Source organism: Pinus tabuliformis, chromosome 3_2 (genome assembly GCF_031772625.1).
Source record: "Pinus tabuliformis cultivar Carrire ecotype Pingquan chromosome 3_2, CPIR1, whole genome shotgun sequence".
Taxonomy (NCBI): Eukaryota; Viridiplantae; Streptophyta; class Pinopsida; order Pinales; family Pinaceae; genus Pinus; species Pinus tabuliformis.
The window spans coordinates 53,924,316-53,944,828 of record NC_142302.1 but is presented as its reverse complement, the minus strand read 5'-3'; the positions used below and the strand labels follow the sequence as shown (position 1 = coordinate 53,944,828).

The following is a 20,513-nucleotide window of genomic DNA, read 5'->3' as shown; positions in this document are numbered from 1 at the left end:
GTTCAAGAGACAATTTATGAAAAGGAACCTTTGGAATTTTCTTTTCTACTTCTTTTTCAAACTCTCTAAACATGAAAAAGATGTCAAGTTTCCCCTCCGTCAGACTCGTAAAACTTAAACGATGCAGGACTTGTCACCATGACAAGATCGAGTTTCTCCTTCCTACGGCTCATAAAACTTACTAGGATGGAGAAACTCCATCCTAGTAGATGGCAAGAATATGCTATCCCTTTCAAGCTTGGGATAAACAATAATGGGGTACTCACTAGAAATGGTGGGGGGAAAAGTGAAAGCGATCATCTCTTGTATTTTGTAAAGGCAACATGTCGCTCTTAAATGTGACACTCATATGTTGCTCGTGTCAGGTCTGCGACATCTTCACGTAGTCACTTGCCTTCCTAGGTTTCGGAAATCCACTTTGCCTCTCATCTGATTATACCACTTCGTCATCAAGACCTACGATCCTATGTTGAGTCAAATGTTGCCAAACTTCGGAGTCGTGTCGCCAATATGTTCAAGAGAAGTCTTATCTGCAGTTCTTTACTGCTTATACATTGTCTGAATTTCTACCACAGTCCTGGATCACACTTATCTAATCTACCACATCCTTTGTTTCGTGTCGATGATGTGAGATTCATTATGGCCCTCCTTCGACGGATCACTTCATGTTGACTTCGGCTCATTATCCGGGAAGATGATCTAGAAACTCCCTTCCAGTACCTTGGAGCTAGCATGCCTCAATGGCAAGTTTTTCGCATTCAACGACAGATTTATATCATTGACCTTCGATCAGATGATTCCATGGGTGTTCGACTTCAGCTTCATTATTCACATTCGTGGATTGTGTTGATTGTACCTTGAGAACCATTGTCATTATTGGTGGTTTCTATCATGCCTGTTAACGGTTTACATCATTAATCGGTAATCAGGTGGTTTTCTATCATATTCGACTTCAACACATCTATTCATATGTTAGAATTCATACATTGATTAAGTCGAGACGGAGCGCAAAACCCTGGATTCTGTCTAATAAAATCCAGGTTGCGTGGAGTTATGAGTTATTCATGATTGTACACATGTTTTCCTTTGTACAGATGGTTGCGACCATACCATGGGTCCATATATATGATCCTCTTTATTCGGATGGTTGTGACCATACCGTGGATCCATACACATGATCCCTTCTATTCGGATGGTTGCGTCCATACTGTGGATTCATGTATCATTAGATGCCTATTCATGTATCACTAGGCATGTTTATTAGAGATGTCAGATATGTATATGTATATGTATATGCTTTATTTGCAGGTCTCCTAATGGTGTTGTTCTAGTCCTTGCCTTGGCTTGTAAAGCATCTCAACCATCACTCCCTGTTCTGCCTTCATGCTTTAGGGGGCATTTGTTACACAATATTTTGTCACACCTCTTGTTCACTTCATGTTCCATATCCTAAAGTGCCAAAATGTTGAAAACTGTGAAGTATATCCATCATGATACATAGACAAAAACATCCCCGAAAAACCAAAGGAACACTGCCCCGAGTCAATTCTGAAGAAGGTTACCTAAAACCCTAATTTTTAGGGCCAACACTCTTTGCTCCACTGCCTGCCTATGTTGATGGAAGGTTGCACTACTTTACCTTAGCGCTTCCAGCGCGAGTTTTGATAAGAAAACCCACGTTGAACCTCTTTTGGCAGGTTTTCCCAAAATGGGGGAGAAGCTTCGTATGTTAGAAACTTCGACAACAATGAGCTGGATATTGGTTGTTGTAGATATGGCCGAGCTCTTCCATTTGGAGCTCTTGATCTTATCATTATAGGCCTTCCCCTTGAGATGTGGACCTTCCTCCCAAATGGTTGGTCATTGATTGTTTGCAATCCTATACTGAGATTATGCCCAAATGCTACCCATTCTAACTTGGAGAAGGAGTACTTAAAGAGTCTTTTCTTGGCCTTGGACATCCACCAAAAAGAGGTCTCCAACATCAAGGCATAAGTTGTATGCTTCCCCTTTTAGTTTATTAATATATACATCTGATGTTCACTTTCCATAATTGTGTAGATTTTTATGCTTTTAGCTTAATACTCCTTGATCTATTAAGTAGTTTATGTTTGATGTATGCTCTTGTACCTTGTATTGCTCTTTGATCTTTCTTGCAGGTACTCAGACGTGAAGAACAAGTAAGAAGCGAGCCTAGAAGCAAAGGAATCAAAGTCATCCCCAAAGGATTGAACAATTAGCATCAGAGCAAGGTAGGTCACTCTCTCTCTTCATTTGTTAAACATAAGCTAGAAAAGTGTATGTTAGTTTGTTGCTAGACCCACTCATTGGGCAAGAGAGACCACCTCTATCCGCAAAGGGGATTGCCTTCATAACAAAAACTTGACTAAACTGACAGCAGGGTGGGGGGCGAGGGGGGGGAGGGTGGGGGGCGAGGGGTGAAATCTAAACTTATTAATTGATAATCAATATATCATATGAGAAACTTAACACATTATGAACAAATAATTTAATATTTGAACAACATGTAATATGTAAACCATAATATCAAATCAACAGATAACAATAACACATATAGACATCAGATATAAGTGGAAATTCATAAAAGGAGAAAACCATGAATATGTTATTATTGTGATGCATAGACAAATTCCTACCCCTTTATAACATTTGATTTTCTATAGGCTCTAACCTACAGGAAGTTGCTACCTCAATTTCTTCTGCAAGCTTCAACTTGCAAGGAAGCTCCAACTCCCATAATGTTTTTTGCAGACTACAACACACATGAGGCTCCTATCTCAACGGGCTCCAACCTTTTCTTTATCAAATTGCAACTTGAAAGGAAACTACAATCCTCTGATATATAAAGAAAACAATGTGCTAGTTACTTGCTCTATAACTCTGCATACCTCCATCTTTGTCTCTGCTTCTTCTCCTCAAATTTGCTTCACATATACTCTATATGTGCCAAGTAATAAACAACTCAAATAAGCTCTCACTTTCTCTAACTCTCTAACCATACAACCTTCCAACCTTAGACACTTTTGTAAACAAGCTTTGATGGCTGTTAGTATTCCAAACACAAATTTGAAATGACAAGTCTTGTCTCTTTGCATTCCAAAGGTTGTGTCTCTTTGTTTCCAAGCATTCATTCTCAAATTTGAAGCATAAATAAAGACAAATAAACAACATATATTCAAAACCGAAATATCATAAGCCAACATTAATGATTGCATGCGTTAGGGCTTGAATGGATAAGCAAACACATTGTAACATGGGTTAGAAGAAGGTATAGTGCGTTACACTCTGGTGTAACACAAAACATAGAATACATGACCTGTGTTATAATGCAGTTTCTCAAAGTAGAGGGCACATTATTGTCATAATACCATTGTTTTGTTGTCATCACCTTTGTACTACTAATACATCTAGACCTCAACAACTCTTTACAACATATCTCTGTGGCTACAACTTCCTACTTTCCACTAGCTCAAGCAGACTATTGTCAACATCAACATACCTCAACAACATATTGCCATTGGCCTAACCTTTCATCATGCCTTTGCTTTTTCCTTTGCCTTTCCTTGTATCATGCATTTTCCTTTACCTTACATCACAACAATCTCTAGAACGTAACAATCTGCAACATTCTGTCATCAACAACCAACAAGCATATGTAACCAATTACACAACATATGAAAGCAACATAAGAGCTCCAAGAAAACCATGCTCTCAATGACACTCTTTTCTGTGTCTTTTCCTTGCTTTGCAACATGATCAACATCTCTGATAACAAACTAACTCAACATCTACATACCTTTGTTCTACCTTGCTGCTCACAAGCTATTTTCGGTTGCACCTCCTCACACATATGGTGACCATACTTCTGTTAAGTATAATAGCAAGCATCACAAGACCTCATCAACTATGCATACATCAATGACATCAAAGACCTATCTTGCTACTCCTTTGGTAGTAGTCTCTTGCATGCAAGCATACCTCGTTGATACTCCTTTGCCATCAATGAAAACAACGCCAACAATCTCCCCCTTTGGCATTGATGGCAACACTATGATCCTCCAATTTTTGTCCTGATAATCATCTATTCTCTTCTCTATTCTACCTCCCCTTTTGACATCAATGGCAAGGGGGTGTTCACAATGAAAACAACCATGGGATATTGAGTGATTGTTCATTAAGTTCATCATCAACCTCATTTGTAACTCATTCAACATCATATCATCAACCTTATTTGTAACTCATTCACCAACATTGCATACATCTGGAGGTTTGGATGTTCATTTGCGGATATATCAACCTTTGATAGACCTAGATGTTATTCCTTTGAATTACTTTGCTATTTTTTTTGTTAACTTGCTCACAGATTTTTAGCTTACACATTAAGATGCATAAAGCTCTAGTAAAACATCTTGAAAACAAAAACCACTCTAACATCTCCTTTGCTATTAATTGGTATGGGATCTGACTTGTAAATGGTTAAGAGATTCCCTACCACTACCTCTAAGCAAAACTTCCTACTGTCCGCTAGCTCAAGCATACTATTGTCAACATCAACATACCTCAACGACATATTGTCATTGCATTAGCCTTTCAACATGCCTTTGCCTTTGCCTTGCATCACAACAATCTCTGCAACATTCTGTTATCAACAACCAACAAGCATATGTAACCAACACAGATATGTAACTACTTACACAACATATGCAAACAACATAAGAGCTCCAAGACAACCATGCCATCAATGACACCCTTCGTGATGTCTTTGCCTTGCATTACAACATGATCAACATCTCTGATAACAAACTAGCTCAACATCTCCATATCTCTGTTCTATCTTGTTTCTCATAAGCTATCATCCACTGCACCTCCTCACATATATGGTGACCATACTTCTGTCAAGCAAGCGTAGCAACAAGCATCACAAGACCTCATCAACCATACATACATCAATTACATCAAAGACCTATTTCACTGCTGCTCATTTGCCATCAATGACAACAATGCCACCACAAATTTGATTTATTTAATTATGAAAAATGCAAGACAATAGTCATCTAGGGATTACAAAATTACACCAAATTGTGCAACTAGTTCCAATTCTTGTTATTTTTGGGAAATAAAATAATATCAAAGTCCTCACCCAAAATACCCATCAATGATGAATCTAATTTTGTTTACCAAAGGTCCAAACATCTACTTCCATTCATTCAAAGAAAGAGATGCCACTGATATAACAAATGTGCTTCTACCCATTCAAAAAACGGCTACCACTAGAATAACTAACAAAAAAACAAGTATCCTTAATATGTGCTTTAACCCTCATGTCCCTTGCCTCTAATGGACATCTTTATTGTTAATATGCTGTCAGTAGTGTCATTGTTGGCTTACATTCACATTTACATTAATAAATAAACTTCCTCCCACTTGGATCTCTATGAATGCTCTTTAGTTAACCTCAAGAAAAGTGAAAACAGAAATATATGATTAAATATACTCATCCCACATTCAAGTTACCTCATCCATAATATGAAAAGCATTTATTTGAAAATTTTTAAAATCTAGTTAATTAATATCCTTAAATTATAAAAAGTAATTATATAAAGTATTTAAATTAATAACTTATTATTACTAGATATCAACTTTAATAAAAGTATCTTTATATATATATATATATATATGAAATAATTTCACCAAACATTCACATACTAAGCAAAAAATTGATGGTATTAACACCATGTCAGCATTTATAGAGATCTGTTAAACAAAAAACAAATCTGAAAGCCATTTACATAAATGCATAAATAATTGATAAATTAAAAGATTGAAAAAAAAAAAATTTAAAATCTCCATGAATTTAATAGAAAAATATCTACCCATTTATTAAATTGACTATATATAATTTATTAAAATAATTTGTGATTAAATTAATCTTATATTTATATTTCAAATGAATAATAATAATTTTATTAACCAATATCTCAAATAAAAAGTTATTAATTAAATAGTAATAATCCAACCATGAATAACGAATTTCTTTGAACATCAATTACTAGTATTATTTTTAATTATAAAGTGGACCATACAATCAACAAGAGTGTGTCCCTACAAACACAACACCGTCACATACTTTGAATGCAATAATTTCACATTGTGTTCCATTAAAGTTATCCTTCAAATATTTAGTAATGTGAACCTACAAACACAACAACATCACATAATTTTGAATACAATTTTGTGCCACTGTAGGATTGAATAATTTCATACCGTTCTATTAAATTTATTCTTTAGATATTAAATATTATTTTAATAAGAATATGTGTTAGGTTGTAATTATAAAAACAGTCATTGAGACTACCCCACGACACAGTTAAATTGGAATAACAAGTGTACAAATATGGTATTACACATTCTTCTGGAAACTGGGGTAACATATGTGCAGAGCTTGTAAGAATTTGAATGCAATTTTGAGACACTGTAGGATTGAATAATTTCATACTATTCTATTAAATTTCTCCTTTAGATATTAAATGTTATTTTAATAAGAATGTGTTAACTTGTGATTATAAAAACAGTCATTGAGAGTACCCCACGACACAGTTAAATTGGAATAACAAGTGTACAAATATGGTATTACACGTTCTTCAGGAAACTGGGGTAACATATGTGCAGAACTTGTAAGAACGTGTTAAAGTTGTGATTATAAAAACGGCCATTGAGAGTACCCCACCACACATAGTTAAATTGTTGAATAACAAGTGTACAAATATGGTACTACGCATTCTTCTGGAAACAGGGGTAACATATGTAACATATGTGCAGAGCTTGTAATTCAATTAAAGGAAGTGAAGGCTCAATATGAGATATTGAATGAGAATATATGATATTACACATTAACACACATATATAACCCACCACGTATCGCACATCGTTTTAGAAAATGAAGTAACAAGAAATAAAGATGGATGGCATTCAAGTGAAAGGAAATGAAAGGGAAATATAAGATGTTGAACGAGTATATATATGGAAATGAGGGAATTATGGTTAAATTTTTAAAAAGTGAAGGACAAGGGATAAAACGGTGGTGGGAAAAGTATGAAGGGAAAACAATAATAAAGTTTAACTAAAAGATTATTCATAATATGCTTCCAATGAAATCGAAATTAATGAAGAGGTATAAATCCCAAGTACCAACAAAGTTCAAATATTCATTTTAATATGTTCAAAAAAGATTTGAATTTTGCCTGGCTTATCTTATACAAAAATAACAATTTTTGTAGTCAGGAACTTTTATATTTGGATTCTTATTTGCAAGAATACTATATAGCAATTTAAATATACAAACAAGATGAACCACATTGATTGGTTCGAAATGTCGACCCAATCCCAATGATGTGATTAATCCAAAAGACTGATATAAACATATATGATGTCACTATTCATCTCTCAATCATAAATAATTGTTGTAGCAATTATATATATTCCATGGGCACCTACTAGTGTATATTTGGCAAAGAAATGGAGGACGATGCTCATCAGCTCAGCTGCGTTGAAACTTCAAAATACTGTGAACTCGGCTAATCTTTACCTGAATTTCCACATGCCATCAGTGCATAATGACAGCTGCCAACAGATGTAGAGAAGCCAAAACAATTGAGACATGGCAGCTTTTACGAGGTTGCATGATTTAGAAAAGAATAGTTCTACATGCCACCAATTCATGGTACAGTCTGCGGGTAGCCAACTGGCTTACGTTTCGCAAATTCAAACTATTGAAGGCAGAGATTTACCTATACACTCTGAACACCTAACATGTATATTACAGGTATCACAAAATAGAATAAGTAAATAACAAATTACATGAGCAGCTTAGCCAGACATTCACACTCGACTATATCTTGAAAGCCTAACTCAATACTCCCGCGTGTACTATTTTATGTTGGAGCTTCATTTGAAAAACAGCTTCTTGTCATGCCGCAAGTCTTAGCTAGGTTGCCATGGAAGGAAGCAGCAGTACCATTAACAGAACTGCCATCAAGATCAGAGTGTTTGGAGTCTGACGATCCTTTCAGATCATGGCTTTTCTGTTGACTATTTTGTTCTTCTTTCTCATGTCCTTTTACTGACCCCAGATGAACAGATCTGAGAGGACCATTCCAAAGATCCTGTTAAATCATCAATAAGATGAATGTCAACAAATATGGTGAATAAAGAAATTTGATTAGAGGATGGAAGAGGATGCTCACTTACCGATGGCTGCTTTGCAGCAGTGCCTGGCACTGCCACGCACTCATCTGTTTGATTTTCTATAGCAGGTTCAGCATCTTCAGGATTCATGTCATATACTGATAAAAATAATTTCTGCAATTATCACAAGATTCTTAGATACAATGACGAGAAACCTATGAAACAATGACGTTTCATAAGAGATAAACCTTACATAAATTGGGCATGAATTATGCAAATTCCATTGACAATAGGATAAAAGGCAGAAAATTATAATTTATTTTAACCATTAAACAAGACTCCATGGACATGGAAAATTTTAAGAAAGGAAATTTATCTTAAAGTTTAAAAACCTTTTGATGAAATTCATTAGTCCTTAATATGCAAACTATAAAATGTTTGGCAATATCTTTGTAAAAATATCAAATTTCTAATTTCCAAGTCTATAAATTTTGGGCGGTTTTTAAGATAAAATAATTTTGTACTATAAAATTTTATTTGGGCCATTCATTTTTAGGAAAAAAACATGGAAAAATTAACCTATCTACGAAATATTAGCCCCTAAAATTTTCATTGCATATGGATGAAGGCATCAATGTGGAACGAAATCCCATATGTTTTTTTTACCATTAAAATTGGGTGAAGCTAGTACTAACAATGCGGAAGTCAATACTAATAGGAACTTGTGACTTGACAAGGGCCAAGACATTCAAAGACACTCCCATCAATGACCATTCTAGGATACCGCAAAAGGTGCCCCAATCTCCTAGAAATGTCGTTCAACATTTCGGATCCTGAAATGAGTACAAACGGAATTGGGTACGGACTTGATACGTTTTAGTCCCGTTTCATTTTTTCGGAAACGACCAGCCAAAGATCCGAAACATTTCAACGGAGTTTTTTGACTAATCGATTCGTTCATGGAAAAAATGGATATGTATCACGATTTTCGTACGAAAATCGTAATATGTATCCAAATTTCCCAAAACGGGTCACACAAAAAGTTACGCATGGAACAGATTTATGTTTATCGTTTTGTGTTCTTGGCTTGGCCCCTTCTTAACCTATTTCATTATCATTTCATTGAGTCCGAAGGTGGTGTCGACCTTGTGCCATCGCTGCTTGAGTTGACTTGGGAGTTGGGATTGTCTGCCATCACCACCGCTTGAAGTTGGAGTCAAAGAGATTGTCTAGTGTCTTCCGTCACCACTTGGAGTTGGAGACTCGAGAGGAGACCATCGATAAGAGCGACAGAGCCTAGAGGTATTTAAATTTTGGCTAAGTGATGTTCATTGCTCTTGACACAAAGTCATGACTCATGGCCTTCATTCAAATGTCTAGCCTTTGCAATATGGCCTAGAATGTTTACTGTAAGTTAAACATGACCAAGCTAACATTTTAGAGACGGGGAATCTAGAGGACAGAGAAGTTAGATTTGGAGGCTAAATTAAGCCCCATTCATAATTCATGGCACATTTCAGTGGTGTTCATAATTTCTGATGGATGGAAAGATCAAAGGAATAGGCCTTTGATCAATGTGATTGCTCAGAGCCCCAAGGGGGCGATGTTTTTACAAACAATTGATTGTGAGGGGTAGTTGAAAGATTCCCAATTCATTGCTAACATCTTGATTGAAGCAATTGAATTGCTGGGTGTTGATTTGGGGTAGCATCGAATGTGCTCTAGCCACGAAATTTGGTGGAAGGGTTGGGGCACATGAGATCTCCAATACCCAGAAAGGGTTTGAGCAGATTCTAAACAGTTCATGAGATATTAAAAATAATTAATATTTTTAATGGAATCCCTAAGTCTAAACTTAGGGAAATTAAAAAATTAATATGAATTAATATGAAACTATGTTAGAATGGTCCAAAAGACATGGATCAAACCAGATCTAATCTTAGCCGTTGATTAGGGACTTAATCTCGACCGTTGATATGTCAACGAGAAAAGTATAAGAGGAGGCTTGAGGGTCAATTGGAGAGTACACCAGAGTGATCAATCATTCTATTCTCTAGAGCGGGGTTTGCTAAGAGAGATAGAATCAGTGATCGGAGTTGCAGCTGCGAGGCATTGAGTACAGAGAGACAAAGAGGCATAGATAGTGCCAGAAGAGCAGCGTAGTAGCCAGAGAGAGTGACGCAGTAGCAGCCAGAGCTCACGCAAGGCCACGTAGAGGCAGCCGGGAGCTGCGCAGAGCCTCAGAGAGGCTAGCGTTGCTGACGCAGAGGGCTAGAGGGCTGACACAGGGCCTCCTAAGGGTAAGGCAGACCCATTCAGGGTGACGTAGGGCCAGCGCTGGGCAGAGAGGGGCTGACGCAGTCCAAAAAGGCAGACGCTGGGGTTTCTGGGGCAGATTGGAGCTGAGGAGCTGCCGGAAGGTTTATCCGGGGTTTCAGCCGAGACATTTGTCTCAAACTGAGAGGTATTATTGCCAAGGAAATTCTCTATTGGGTAGGCCGGATTTGGCACCCAGATTGTACTCTGATATTGCTTAATAAGAAAACCCTCAGATAGCTGCACCGGTTTTCCCGCATTGGGTTTTTCCGGGGACATTGGTCCAAAAATAACGGTGTCATTTGGTGTGATTGTTTATGTTTCCTTCAGTTGTTGATCTGTAATATGTTGAGCATGCACTAGTGTTTATTTTCAATATTTACATTGTAAATAACTTGTTAAGTAACAGAACAAGTAGGTAGGAATAAATCAGATAAAGTGCATGGAGGGTTTCTAACTGGTAGACTTAGAAACTTCAACATGGTATCAGAGCGTGATTGCAGATCACAGGAGGACTGAGGACATCAGCCGAGCAGAGCAATAGCAGTAGAAAACAATTGTCCCGAGGTGACAGAAGTTGTTTCTAGCAGAGCAGCAATAAGGGAAGGGTGACGCAGTGCTTGCGTCATCAAGGGTGAGCCAGGAAGAGGCAACGCAGAGGCCAAGGAAGGCAAAGGGAGCCTCATGCAGAGCCACGCAGAAGCTAGGAGAGCTGACGCATTTAGCTGAGGAGGTTGGGATTGCGCAGAGCCTAGGAGCTCTCACCTTCAGGTTGCTGGGGTTTAGAGGGCTATGGGAACAATGCATAGTGGAGCTAGTGAGGTACTGTAGTCAAAACAGTACCTGATAGGGCAAGGCCAAGAGGAGGGAGTTGCTACCGAGGGTCTCTAACTGAGAGACCCAGATCAATGGTGCGGTTGCATAGACGATCAGAGTATGAGACATCTCGACATCGGCAGAAGGATTTCCAAGAGGGAAATCAAGATTCAGAGGGAGTCAGATCAAGAACTTCTAGGAGGGAAGTAGAAGAGCATCATGGCACTACACGGAGTAAGAGACCAGGACAGACTGGACGGAGCGTCGAACTTTGCAGTCTGGAAGGCTAGAATCTTATCCGTACTTGACAGAAATCGTGTCAAGAACTTCGCCTTGAAGGTTATAGCTATCCCAGTCGACCCAAATGATAATGACAAGTACGAGGAGGCAATGGCGAGGGCCAAGAGCATCATCCTTGACGAGGTCAAGGACCATGTAGTACCACACATTGCCGAGAAGGAAACAACATATGAGATGTGGGAGGCCCTCAAGAAATTGTACCAGCATACTTCTGTGTAGAGAAGAATGTTACTAGAGAATCAGTTGAGGTCGTATTAGATGAAGAAGGGAGAACCGATTGACACCTTCCTCGACGGACTGAATGAGATCCGAGATTAGTTGACTGCTATAGAAACCACGCCGGATCAAGAATTGACGGTGAGGACAGCCCTGAATGTTGTCTTAGAAGACTGGGAGGTATTTGTCCAGAGTATACTGGGCAGAGGGACACTTCCACCTTGGGATGAGATGTGGGCTACTCTTCGCCAAGAAAATATCAGACGGCAGTCAAAGATGGGTAGCAGCAGCAAGGGGATTAAAGTCAAGCAGGAGGAGGAAGATGTTGCCCTAGCATCTGAGGGAAAGCAGGAAAAGCGGAAGAAGAAGGATCTCCCCAAGATCAAGTGCTTCCATTGTGGGGAGCTGGGTCATTATTCGACCTAGTGTCCAAGGAAGAAGAGTAAGGGAGAGTCTTCCGAGACTAAGGCAATGCCAACAAGGGCAGAGAAGGAAGTGTTGACAGACGATGACTGTGCCATGAGTGCACACGCACCACTTGAGCAGAAGTGGGGAGACATCGAGCTGTAGTCAGGCGAACTACAGGCGATGAGGGGCAGGATCCTCGAGGTACCCAGCCTCTTGGATTAGACCTTGCTACGGGAGCCCCGAAGAGGAGTAGCAGGACTGGCTGAGTCGAGTGGAGATGGATGCGGATGGAGCGGTAGAGAGAGCTATAGTGTAGGAGTCTCGAGACAGCGCGAGGCTAGCAGGCTGTAGTAGTGCGAGAGGCACAGGAGTGTTGCACCAGTGCAGGATGGCACAGAGAGGTGTGCAACAGTGCGAGATGCAGGGAGTTGTTGCAGCAGCGCAAAGGTCAGAGAGGGAGCACTTGTCAGCGACAGAGGGAACTTCAGCATCAGGAGGGTCTCTAGCCCAACAGAGAGCTCAGAGTTGGGGGATCAGTTACTTACTTCTTAGTAACTGAGTTGCAGTGCAACAGTGGGCAGCATGATGCAACATGATGAGAGGAGGTGCGGTGCGGATGTAGTGTTGGGAGAAAGGACTAGCAACAGCACGGATGTAGAGGAAGCTGTCGTACAGATGCAGTAGTGGCAGTGACAGAACCATGGGCGGCAGTATAGGATACAATAGTGAAGAGGATGGTGGGCAGCAGGCCTAGCATCAGCACAGGGACCGATGCTGGATGATCAAAGTAATACTCAGTGAGGAGTATTGCTAAAGCACAATCCTCGCTAAGAGGGAGTGTTGATTTGGGTTAGCATCGAATGTGCTCTAGCCACGAAATTTGGTGGAGAGGTTGGGGCACATGAGATCTCCGATACCCAGAAAAGGTTTGGGCAGATTCTAAACAGTTCAGGGGATATTAAAATAATCAATATTTTTAATGGAGTCCCTAAGTCTAAAATTAGGGAAATTAAAATATTAATGTGAATTAATATGAAACTATGTTAGAATGGTCCAAAAGACATGGATCAAACTAGATCTAATCTTATCCATTGATTAGGGACTTAATCTTGGCCGTTGATATGTCAACGAGAAAAATATAAGAGGAGGCGTAAGGGTCAATTGGAGAGTACACCAAAGTGATCAATCATTCTATTCTCTAGAGCGGGGTTTGCTAAGAGAGATAGAATCAGTGATCGAAGTTGCCGTTGAGGGGCATTAAGTATAGAGAGACAAAGAGGCAAAGATAGTGCCATAAGAGCAGTGCAGTAGCCAGAGAGAGTGACGCAGTAGCAGCGAGAGTTCACGCAGAGGCAGTCGGGAGTTGCGCAGAGCCTCAGAAAGGCCAGCGTTGCTGACGCAGAGGGCCAGAGGGCTGACACAGGGCCTCCTAAGGCTGACGCAAACCCATTCAGGGTGACACAGGACCAGCGCTGGGCAGAGGGGCAGACGCAGTGCAGAAAGGCAGACGCTGGGGTTTTTGGGGCAGATTGGTGTTGATTAGCAGCTGGAAGGTTTATCCAGGGTTTCAGCCGGGACATCCGTCTCACACTGAGAGGTATCACTGCCAAGGAAATTCTCTGTTGGGTAGGCCAAATTTGGCACCCAAATTGTACTCTAATATTGCTTAATAAGAAAACCCTCAGATAGCTGCACCGGTTTTCCCACATTGGGTTTTTCCAGGGACATTGGTCAAAAAATAACGATGTCATTTGGTGTGATTGTTTTTGTTTCATTCAGTTGTTGATCTGTAATATGTTGAGCATGCACTAGTGTTTATTTTCAGTATTTACATTGTAAATAACTTGTTAAGTAATAGAACAAGTAGGTAGGAATAAATCAGATAAAGTGCATGGAGGGTTTCTAACTAGTAGACTTAGAAACTTCAACACTGGGGCCATAAAATGTTGTCCAGGTAATTTCTGCCAATGCAATGGCGTGTAGAGCAGTAGGCCTAATTATTGAAAGCAAATATCAGCACATCTTTTGCACCCCTTATGTCGTACATTCATTGAACCCCATGTTGAGTAAGACGGGGAAGCAAATTGAGTGGATTATTCGAGATATTTTTGAAGAAGAAAAAGAAATTCAAGCCTTCATCACAAACCACCACATGTCCCAAGGCATCTACAGGGAATTTGTGAAATTGAAGCTCTTTAAGGTACCTAAACTTTAAAGTTTATTTCATAAATTCTAATTTCTATGACTCTAAATTCAAATATGTAAATTGGATTCTCAAATGTCATGATTCATGAATCATAATAGGTATTCAATCAATTATGATTTTTAATTTATTGAAACATTGGCACTTGCAGGTTGCTGAGACTCGTTTTGCTTCTCACATCATAGTCTTAACAAGGCTTATGCAAGTGAAAGAAGCATTACAATCAATGGTATGCAATTCTCTTTGGAATCAATGGAGGCAATCCCAATCTGAAAGAGCACAAGCAATGAAAAGGTTGGTTGTTGATGATGAATGGTGGGATAGGGTGGAGTACCTCTTGGCATTTACTAAGCCAATTGTGGATTTTCTTTGCATGGTTGACACAAATATGCCTAATTTGGGAGAGGTGTATGAGTGCATTGACTCCATGATAGAGAAGATAGGGGTGGTTATAAATGACAAGGAGAATAACCTAGATGAAGTCTTTTACAGAGAAGTAAAAGATACTTTGACCAAAAGGTGGAACAAGATGACCACCCCATTGCATCTTTTGGCCTATGCAGTGAATCCAAAATATTATTTTGTAGAGTTGTTAAGTGATCTAGAAAGAACCGCACCAAACAAAGACCCAAAAGTCTCACAACGATTTAAGAAATCTTTTAGAAAGCTATTTGTAGATCCTGAAATTGAGATTCAAATTTGTTCAGAGTTTCCTCATTTTGTGGGATCAAAGGGTTTGGGTGCTGATATTGATTCTATGCGGGACAAGGCTAGGTTACGCCCAATTGATTGGTGGAACTACTATGGTGGGGAACTTACACATATCCAAAATTTGGCCATTAGGACCTTGTCACAAGTTGCTAGTTCCTCTTTAGCAGAAACGAACTGAAGTACATATGGCTTCATCCATTCGGTGAAGCGAAATGGATTGGGATCCAAAAAGGCTGAGGAACTAGTGTATGTTCATTTGAACCTTCACTTTTTGTCACACACGAATGACGAATACAAATTTGGGTCCACCAAACTATGGGATGTGGAACCAGAGTTGCCTGATTTGGATATGATGTTGAATGTCATGTCTCATATGACTTTGTTTGATGAAGAGGCATCAACAGTGGGATCTTCAAGTGGAGACGGCAGCGATGCTCCCACTCCTAGAGAGGATGTGGATCTTAATTACATGGATGAAGACATATTTGATGATATGCAAATGTAATTTATGATGATGTTCTAAAATTTTGAACAATGAACATTGAATACCATAACTTTTGTACTTTGTACTATGTAGTGCGCATTATTAATTTTGGTGATGATGTTGTCATGTTGATGATTGAAATTTGAAACCAAAACTGAGAAACTTGATGCTATGTTGAATGCTACAATAATCACTAATGATGATGACAATGTTTATGCTGAATTGATGATGATGATTTCTTTATGTTGAATTGATGATGATGATTATGCATTTTTAGATATAGAATCAAGATTCTAAAAGATGAATGGAAATATGAAATTTTGTTATATATATATGTGTGTGTGTGTCATTTCCTTCTTGTATCGTATCCAATTTTTTTGAAAATTTGCCGTATTAGTTTCAAACCTCGTATTCGTATTCATTCTCATATCCATTTCAGTGCAATTCAGTGATCATTTGGGAGTTTGCCATGGGGATGACTACCCCTCAAGCCTAATTGCAACTCATCATGTACAAACTCTACCCCTCTGGTTTTGAACTTGTGACATCCATGGAGGAAACAAGCCCACTCAAGTTTGCACGAACAAATGATCATTTGGGAGTCCCATGCCACGGGGATAACTACTCAAGCCTCATCGCAACTCAACATGTACAAACTCTAACCCCCTCTGGTTTTGAACTTGTGACCTCCAAAGAGGAAACAGACCCACTCAAGTTTGCACGAACAAAATCCTGTATGTTTCCATAGTAAGATATCTTGCAACTATGTGAAGGGATCTTAGCTCGAGTGGTTTGGTGAACAATTTGTTTCTCCAACTACGTGGGTTCAAGTCTCTGAAAATATGTTGTAACTGGCCTGTTTGTGGCATTTATGAAATAGAAGTACCTGTTGTAATAGTGGCAACTGATCTTTCTAGTTACCAATTCTCCAAAAATTCTCATTCTTGTTTAAATAAAGATATCTTGCAATTATGGATATCACATGGATAACAACGACAAGTCAGGAAGGGCCTACAACACCTCAATGTTTATCAAAACCGCACTGGTCATCGAACTGATAGACACCTTGGACCAAGAACCGTTAGTCAGAACCAAACCGGAATCGATAAAATAACTAGACCAAAAAAATGGGCAACGAAAAACACAAAATATTCAATTTTTAAAGAAAAACATATATATTCATGCACATCCATATGAATCCAAACCATTTATACACAGATAAGCCAAAGTTCTCATTTTTATAGCATGTAAGGGTGCACATAACCAACATAGCACCGAGTGCAATCCATCTCTAAACCGAAAATACATCAACAAACAAGTTCCACATGGCCTCTAGCATCTAAAAAATTCATGCTACAACAAATACCTACTTATCATCAAAATCATTCCCTATATTAGGATATTTGTCATCAATATCACCCTCTAAGCATTAAAATAAGATAGAAAAAGCATAGCATGTCAAGTCAAGATTTTGTTTGAGTGATGGGTACTTTTTTTAGTAGGCTCATGATAGAGGCGTTCGACAACCAATGCCACTAACATCAAGGTATGTAGAGGGCTTGGTGCTTTTGATTAAATACTAGTTCCATAGCCACATACATGACAAAATCCAATAGAGCATTTCAATCCCCCTAATCTTGAAATCCTAGAAAATTGTTAAGTCAGTTGGATTTTAAGTGAAATCTAAAATTCTACATTTTCCATATGAAATCCAATGAAGTCAAAACCACTGTCAAACATCCTGAGTCATTTGCGTTGATTTTTCAATTGCGATAGATACAAGCACTAATTTTTGAAACATTGATAATTACTTCTAATGATGTAGATATTTATTAAGATGGTTTTCGACAATAATCACATCAGAATTCATTTGTCGACGCGTTTCAAACCAACAAGTGTGGTTCATCGTCAGGATGAGATGAAGAATCAGATCATGGCCCCAAGTTAAATAGAGAGATCCATCATTCAACGACTACTTTTGACCAAGGAAACGACTACAAAGGACACGGCAACAACTACATTTGACTGGACCAAGAGACAGGGAAAGAAGTAAAAATTATTTAATTTATTAATTAAATATTTAGTTTGTTACAACAATTCATTATTATTTTTATTTGTAACAAACAAATTTGTTTATAATTAACTAAATGTTTTAAAGAACTTAAACTTAGAACCTAAGACCTAAATATTTTTATATCCTCTTTAATACTTTAAAACTACCCTAAGATTTGTATTATTATAGGACTATTATAAAACTAATAAATAGTTAGTTAATTAGTTAACATGATCTTAAGTTCATTTATTTATTTACTTTCACTATATATGTAACTACCTAAGTAATACAATAAGGGTAAATTCTATGAAGATTTATCAGATAAATTGAATATAAATAATTAGTTAAATTAAATATTAAAGGTATCATGGTCTAAAAGTTTATTAAATAACCCACAAATTAGTTAATAAGTCTATATTTAAGTTTTATAAATATCACAAATAATAAAACCTAGGTAAAGTGTAAGACTATAGGAAATTAAACCTAATAAAAGGAAAAGAGGGAGACTTTAGTAACCATCAATTAATAAGAATTGATAATAATAATTAAATAAAAAGTTAATGAGAATCAAAGGAAAAATCAAAACACTAGCAAAGGTAATAAAGGGGAGAATAAACAATCCCAAAGACAAGGGAGAAAAAACCAGATAGGAAAAAGGTCAAAATGGAACCAACCAAGGGGGAAGTGGGGGCGGAGGGGGGGCTAGGGGAAAGGCGGGGATCCAACAATTGCTAATCTTCCAGCCGTCATCTCTGTTGAGATTGCTCGGCCTTCTTTCAATTTCAATGGCCTCCCTAAATTTCCGGTGATGAAAAGGAGTTATCTTAGCAATCCCCTGGGCCTCTTCAATACAAATATGATGCTTACTCTTCTCCATGTGTTCAACTAGGGTTGAAGACTGGGTCCTCCCATGTTTGATGTCAGCGGCGTGCTCATGAATCCTCTGATTAATGGAGCGCCCCGTTTCACCCACATAGGGGGTCCCACAGGAGCAAGGGATAACATAAACACCTTTCATGTCCTTGGGGTCGACGGGGTCTTTAACAAACCTTAGGGAACTACGAATGGTGTTAAGGGGTCTAAAGGTTGAGGGAACATTATGCTTCCTAAGGATTCTAGCAATCTTGTCAGTGGTCCCTTGGATGAAGGGGAGATGAACCCCTGAGAACCGATCTTTGGGGTCTTTCTTGACCTTCGGACCTATGCTAGCTTTAAGGAAGGCTTTCAGACCTTGGTGCCTGCTATATCCATTGTTGACAAAAACATTAAGGAGATGGGCTTTCTCTTTATCAAGGGACTTTTCATCGGAGATTCTCAGCGCACAAGTAGCTAGTGTGTTGAGAACACCTAACTTTTGAGTAGGGAAATGATGAGAGTTGGCATGAAGATACTACTCAGTATGAGTTTTCTTTCGAAATACCTGATGGGAGAAAGAACCATCATCATTCTTCGAAATGAGAACATCAAGAAAAGGCAAGCACCCATCAATTTCTTGCTCCATAGTGAACTTTATGGAGGAAGATTGATTATTGAGATGTTGGAAAAAAAGATCTAACTCTTCTTGGCCATGGGACCAGATGACACCAGTGTCATCCACAAATCTCTTCCATAGCTTGGGCAAGAGACGGGCCGAGGCCAAAGCCTTGGATTCAAAGTCTTCCATAAAAAGATTAGCAACAACCGGGGACAGGGGGGAACCCATGGCCACCCCGCATGTCTGTTCATAGAATTCCCCTTCAAAGCAAAAAAAAGTGGAAGTAAGACAAATCTCAACTAAACGAGCAGTATCGGGGTCAGTGAGGAAATTGATGACCTCAATGGCCTCATGGATAGGGATGCAAGTGTAAAGGGAAACCACATCGAAGCTCACAAGAATGTCCCCATGATCCAACTTTATGCCCTTTAACTCATTGACAAACGAAGAAGAGTCTTTGATGAATGACTCTATGAGGCCAACGAGGGGTTTAAGCTTAGAAGCAAGGCATTTGGCTAGGAGGTAGGTTGGTCCTCCTATGGTATTGACAATTGGTCTCAGGGGGGCCCCCTCTTTGTGGATCTTTGGGAGCCCATAGATCCTTGGAGTGATGGGGCTACTCTCAATCAACTTGTGGCAAAAGGAACCTATAGAGTTACTCGACTTTATAGCAAGAGTGACTGTTCTGGAGATCCTTTTTAGGGGATTCCTACTAAGTTTTTTATAGCTTCCACTATTATAAAGATGATCCAACATTTTCCTTCGATAATCCTCTTTGTCAAGGATAACAGCAGCCCCACCCTTGTCGGCTTTAAGAACAACGATGTCCTTGTTTTGGTTCAAGGATTTAAGGGCATTAAATTCATCCTTGCTAATATTGCTCCTAGGGGGCTTTGCTTTTCTGAGGATGACAGCGCAGTCTTGCCTAATAGTGTCCTTGATATTATCAGGTAAGCCCCTAATCCCAAACTCCACGTCACACATAATGTCTTCCACAAGGATTTTTCTAGGAGCAAGGGAAAAATTTAATCCCTTCTCCAGAAGACTATAGACTGAAGCTGGAAAAGAAAACTTAGATAGATTAACCACCTTATTTTTATTTTTATTATTATTATTAGTATTGTGACTATATTTTTCATTATTACTCAAAGTTAAATTATTATCATTAATATTATTGTCCATATTATTTTTACCATTATTATTAATAATATTACTTGTGCATTTCAAATTCATGTTATTATTATTTCCGATTATCATATTATCCAAGCATATTATTATTATTATTATTAACTATAGATATTCTTTTAGCACTACCTATTTATCATTA

At 38.5% G+C, this 20,513-nt stretch overlaps 1 protein-coding gene across 1 annotated transcript in view; it reads right to left on the bottom strand.

Annotated features, from left to right (window-relative positions):
• Window positions 1–7,558: 7,558 nt before the first annotated feature.
• Window positions 7,559–20,513, bottom strand: part of LOC149179769 (protein REVEILLE 8-like) — a 318,742-nt gene continuing 305,787 nt past the window's right edge. Inside the window, exons 8-9 of the mRNA XM_089415801.1 lie at window positions 8,269–8,379; window positions 7,559–8,183 (exon numbers count right to left, since the gene is read on the bottom strand). Of these exons, the coding sequence (XP_089271927.1) occupies window positions 7,953–8,183; window positions 8,269–8,379 (342 nt within the window). The 3' untranslated portion in view covers window positions 7,559–7,952. The remainder of the gene's footprint in view (window positions 8,184–8,268; window positions 8,380–20,513) is intronic.